Source organism: Glycine max, chromosome 3, assembly GCF_000004515.6.
Source record: "Glycine max cultivar Williams 82 chromosome 3, Glycine_max_v4.0, whole genome shotgun sequence".
NCBI lineage: Eukaryota > Viridiplantae > Streptophyta > Magnoliopsida > Fabales > Fabaceae > Glycine > Glycine max.
Window position 1 is genome coordinate 12,422,489 of NC_016090.4, and position 5,849 is coordinate 12,428,337.

Below are 5,849 nucleotides of genomic sequence, written 5' to 3' on the forward strand. Positions count from 1 at the left end.
AAAAGCCCAAATTAAGCTGGCCAAACACTTAAGATTGAGTTGAATTAATTCTTCCACTTTCCTAAACCGATACTTTGATGATTTGGAATTTGGATGGACTCCACATCTAATGGTCAAGTACATTGACCAAATATACGGTTCTGATTGTTCCTCACTTTGTCCGTGGGTCCCACCAAACTTTCTTCTAACGTTTTTCTGTTGTTACAAAGTACAAACAACTCAGCTACAACATAATAATTCATTATTCTCAGCACACTTTCTGTCTCTTGTACTTCTTTGTTGTTTTGCCTTAGTAACTTGTGGTGGCTCTATAAGACAAGCTTTCCATTTCTAATCAAACGATAAGATTGTTCTTCTTTTTGTGCTTGTTGGGAAGGGGTTTCGTTTGCTTCACTATTTGGCTTTATTTTCCCTGCGTGACAATCTATGTTATTTATCATCTTCATGTTGAAATTTGAGTCCTTGGTGTCATCTAACCGTGAACAACTAAAAACATGTTCGACTGTGCATAGCTTGAGATTTCATTTGTTTTGGTGAGTATTTTAATGGTTCTGTTGGTTTTTGAAGGGTATTTGTTTGTACAAGATTCTGAGAATCTTGCAATTTAGATGACAATGAATCCACATCTTACGGGGTTTTCTGGTTCAACAAATCAATCTTTTCCAATTCTTCAAAATCAGAGATTTGATAATGGACCCAGATTTGAAAATCTCTTCTTTGATCAAAGTAGGAATTTTGATCTACAATGTGATCCAAATTTAATACCAGCTAACACACCCTCATCCTCCACTGTGACCCATGAGGAGCATTCTCCCGAGGACTGTGATTTTTCTGATGCAGTTTTGAGTTACATCAGCCAGATCCTCATGGAGGAAGACTTAGAGGACAATACATGCATGGTTCAAGATTCTTTAGATATTCAAGCAGCGGAGAAATCATTCTATGAGGTTCTTGGTGAAAAGTACCCACCTTCTCCAAGAAACACAAGCCTTATGAATGATGGGGTTGGAGGTTATGACTTCTCTGGAGATTATGGCAATTGTCCTGATACTAATGGAGATCTCATGAGCATTTTTACTAACCAGTTTTTGCCACCAAACTCAGGTAGTTTTCCTGCTCATAGTCTTCATGGTGATGGCATTTCACATTCTTCTTACAACCCTTCGAATAGTGTGGAAGGGCTTGTAAATTCTTCAAAAAGTATAATTCAGGTTCCTGATCTGAACAGTGAAAGTGAATCCATTTGGCAATTTCAGAAAGGTGTTGAGGAGGCTAGTAAGTTTCTTCCTAGTGCAAATGGGCTGTTTGCTAATTTGTCAGAACCAGAGCCAAAGGAAGGAAAGGATGAATTATCATTTAAAGTGGAGAAGGAGGAGGGGGAATATGTTAATGGTGGATCCAAGGGAAGGAAACATCCTCAGATAGATGAAGCAGATGATGAGGAAAACAGAAGCAGCAAGCAAGCAGCAATTTATTCTGAACCAACATTGCGGTCAGATATGGCTGATATAATCCTTCTTCACAGCACCGGGGATGGTAAGGACCACTTTGTGGCTCGCCGTGAGGCTTTGCAGAATAAAACACAGAAGTCAGTGTTGCCAAAAGGTCAATCAAAAGCATCGAGCAGTGGGAAGGGGCGCGGTAAGAAGCAAGGTGGGAGGAAGGAGGTTGTCGATTTGAGAACACTTCTGTTTCTATGTGCACAAGCTGTTGCAGCAGATGACCATAGAAATGCCAATGAATTGCTAAAGCACATCAGGCAACACTCAACCCCTTTTGGAGATGGAAATCAGAGATTGGCTCATATCTTTGCAGATGGCCTTGAGGCACGTTTGGCTGGTACTGGCAGCCAAATTTACAAAGGACTTGTTGGCAAAAGAACATCAGCTGCTAATTATCTAAAAGCTTATCATCTATACCTTGCTGCATGCCCCTTTAGGAAAATTTCTAAGTTTACCTCAAACATCACAATAAGGGAATCTTCAGCACAGTCAATGAAGGTCCATGTTATAGATTTTGGCATCTTTTATGGTTTCCAATGGCCAACTTTTATACAGCGGCTTTCATGGAGAGCAGGAGGACCACCAAAGCTACGGATAACAGGAATAGACTTCCCACAACCTGGTTTCAGGCCAGCAGAAAGAATTCTAGAAACGGGACGCCGCTTGGCAGCGTATGCTGAAGCCTTTAATGTTCCATTTGAGTACAAAGCCATAGCAAAAAAATGGGACACGATTCAACTTGAGGAACTTGAGATTGACAGGGATGAGTTCCTTGTTGTTACTTGTTTCTATAGAGGTAAGAACCTTCTGGATGAATCTGCGGTAGTGGACAGTCCAAGAAATAATTTCCTTACCCTGATTAGGAGAATCAACCCAAAGTTATTCATTCATGGCATCATGAATGGGGCATTCGATGCCCCTTTCTTTGTTACCAGATTCCGGGAGGCATTGTTTCACTACTCATCTTTGTTTGATATGCTTGAGACTATTGTGCCTCGTGAGGACTGGGAGAGGATGCTGATAGAGAAAGAGATATTCGGGCGGGAAGCATTGAATGTCATAGCTTGTGAAGGGCCTGAAAGAGTGGAGAGGCCAGAGAGCTACAAGCAGTGGCAAGCACGCATTCTGCGGGCAGGATTTGTGCAGCAATCTTTCGATCGCAGGACAGTGAAGATGGCAATGGAGAAAGTGAGGGGTAGCTACCACAAGGATTTTGTGATTGATGAAGATAGCCAGTGGTTGTTGCAAGGTTGGAAGGGGCGTATCATTTATGCCCTTTCTTGTTGGAGACCTGCATGACTAGTACTAAACAGGGTATCTCACTCGGGGTTCGTGGATTAGTATGTCTGCTTAGGACTTCAGGTACATCAGTTATTCCACTTCTCAGTTCTAGTTTACAATTTACATTTTGGAAAATGATGCATGGACACCCATGCTAGTTGACACCAAAAAAGAGAAAGAGATGGAAAAGAAAAATGTAGATATGATAGGTGATATGTTGTAACAAAATGAGAAAGATAGAGAGAAATGATAGATAAATGTCAGTAGAGTGCCTGAGTTATTGTAAACTCTTTGGTACCTGTTTGTAATTCCTACGGATAAAAAAAATAATAGAAGTCAGTAGGGAATGTTTAAATATAATTACTCTTGCATTTTTCCATCATTGTTGTTCAATGCATTTTGAACTAATATGTCTGATAATATGATAATTGAATAGGGAACCCTCAATACGTATGGTTAATGATCTTTATGCAAAGGTTCAAGCTAAAGAGGTCAGTTGTCATGTGATAAGACCTATCCTTTGATTGTTATTGCTTCTTGTGGAATCTATTTTGCTGTCTTTTTTTTCTGGTTTACCTTTCATTTTGTTGTTGCTATTTTACACCCCTTTGTATCCGTTGAAAATATCAAATCACCTATCAGAGAGAGAGAATAAAGTTGAGTGCACTGAAGATTGCCAGCTGGTGGGATTACCAGGTAAGAAGAAGATCATCTAAGGAATCTTGGATATATATAGGAGTTGACTCACCCTGCAACTCTGATTGGTCGAGCTGAGCATCTAGATTGTCTCTCTAATTGGGTTTTTCATGGCATTCACTTAGTCAATAAATAAGAACAGTGAGATAAAAATCAAATGGCTCTAATTTTGAATGTGTTTCAAGTCTTAGATCAAATGAGTTGTCTAATCTTCATCTAACGGTATCCATTCGCTGACTATATAAAAAAATCTGAGTACAGGGAATCTGGATCTTGGGCAACCTGTGGCCTAAGTTAGAGGTTTTAATCCTCTACAGTTGTAAACAACTTATAGGTGATTTGAGTCATTATAATTAAGATAGACATGAACCAATAATGGTAGGCACAAGTGGCTGGCTTATGTCTTTTAATAAAGTGATTCAGGGGGTTTGAATTCTTGTTGACCCTTAGATATGAAATAAATTGTGTTGAGAGAAAATACTATTTTATCTTTTAACCAATATTATGGTTACAGAAAAAAAAAAAAGATAAACATGAAATAAATAATTTAGTAAAATTCCACAGTTGAATCACTGCACGTCTTCATCGTTTTAAATTTGCTTAAGAACTCCAGAGGATTGAAGTCCTTTGATAAGTTATGAGCTGCAAACGGTTGGTGAAAACGGAAAATGTGTCAACTCAACCATTTGACATGCCTCGGGAGCCTCCTTTTAATTTCCAAGTCCAATATTTATACAAATCTTTTTTAATTAAAATATACTATTAGCTATAGTGTAAAGAGAAGTAAACAAGATCCAAAGAAAATTATAAAAAAAATGGGTTAGAAATTTTAGGTGGATAGCGTCTAAATTTGCACGCCAACTATATTATTCTAGTGTAAATTATATTTTACTCAGCTAGATTCCCGTTCCACATGTAAATGAATTATTGCTGGAATTTGATTGGCCAAACATGGGATGAAAACTCTACTCTATTTGGATGTAATCTGTGATCAAATCTTCAGTTGGTCGTTGTTCCTTCACATTTTTTAGTGTGGGTATTCTATGTAGCTGTTGAGCGTTGACCAACGATAATTCGATATAAATTTCCTTCACAAATTAGCAATGCATGTGTGTCTCAATTTGGCTCAACAAGAATGGGGAAGTGATACCAATCTTTCAATTAGGGAAAAAGATTCATAGATGACTTCGTTTGGTCTCACCAAGAAAGAGATACGAAGATAGAAAAATAAGTGATATAATCAGTGCTGTAATGTGATAAAAAAAGAGAAATAGAAAAAAAAGTGGAGTGTGAATTGGATGGTCAGATGCCAGGTGTTCATAAATCAACATTCATTAATTAATATCTCTAGTAATTTTATTATAATAATAATGGCTTTTTTTTTGGAATCAAGGTATTCATGGATCAAAAGTAAATGACTAATTCCTCAATAAATCTATTTAAAGAGTTGATATCTCCCAACAAATATTTTTTCATATGCATAGACAAGAGATCAAACATATGATCACGTGCTTAAGGGACACAATTATCTATTAATTATGTCACATCATGTTGGTAAAATAATTACATTTGAACACCCAATTATTTTTAACATCCCATTAATATTTCTCATTTTTTATTCTCTTCTTACCACATCATATATATTATCATACTTCTATTTTTTTTTTATTTCTAGGTGTCAACAAGCATTTGAGCATTTAAGCATGATTATCAAACTCTCGAGTTAATTCGCTAACTTTTACTGGTTTACGAGTCCACTTGTACTCTGCGAGTTGACTCTTGAGTAAACTCTTTTTTTAGTAGACTTTGGGTAAACTCTATAAGCTCTAAGTAAACTCGATAGACTCTCAGTTTACCATCGAGTCAATGAGTTAGCAAGTTAAAAAAATTAGATCAAAATGTAAGTCATTTTTTTATTGTTTTCTGTCTGTTTAGCATTTAATATACCTTCATTTAGCGTGTTATTCTCAAATACAAAATTCTCACCTTTAATAATATCAAACCCTTGTTCTCTAATAATATCAAACCCTCGATGAGAATGATCTACTACTATATGTTGAACAAGTGGCCTCAATAACTTAAGAGGGGATGGGTGAATTAAGTTTCAAAATTCTCACTAATAAACTTTTAACCCTCTTTTTAAAATATAGACTTAGAATGTAGAAGAAGAACAAGAAGCAATCAATTTAATAATGTTCTTAAAACATGCAAGACATAATTGATTGCAATAAAATAAATGAGATAAGAGAATAGACAAATGCAAACTCGATTTAGACTGGTTCGACCACTTCCCGTGCCTACATCTAGTCCTCAAGCAACTCACTTGAGATTTTCACTAACTTTGTAAAAAACCTTTCTACAACTTCTGAA

General features: G+C 36.7%; 1 protein-coding gene across 2 annotated transcripts; it reads left to right on the forward strand.

Moving 5' to 3' along the window:
- The first annotated feature begins 218 nt into the window (after window positions 1-218).
- Window positions 219-3,914, forward strand: LOC100780785 (scarecrow-like protein 9). 2 transcript variants are annotated; one of them, XM_041013975.1, is made up of 3 exons: window positions 219-2,864; window positions 3,220-3,274; window positions 3,426-3,914. In XM_041013975.1, exon 1 carries the CDS (start codon window positions 609-611, stop codon window positions 2,799-2,801), a length of 2,193 nt encoding a protein of 730 aa, XP_040869909.1. In that variant the 5' UTR covers window positions 219-608; the 3' UTR covers window positions 2,802-2,864; window positions 3,220-3,274; window positions 3,426-3,914. The 2 variants fall into 2 exon arrangements, with proteins under 2 accessions (XP_040869909.1, XP_003522103.3); XM_003522055.5 differs by having other exon boundaries at window positions 3,220-3,914.
- Window positions 3,915-5,849: the final 1,935 nt, after the last annotated feature.

What these genes read in the sequence shown, in the direction of transcription:
- LOC100780785 (XM_003522055.5), top strand. Translation starts at nt 609, where the DNA reads ATGACAATGAATCCACATCTTACGGGGTTTTCTGGTTCAACAAATCAA.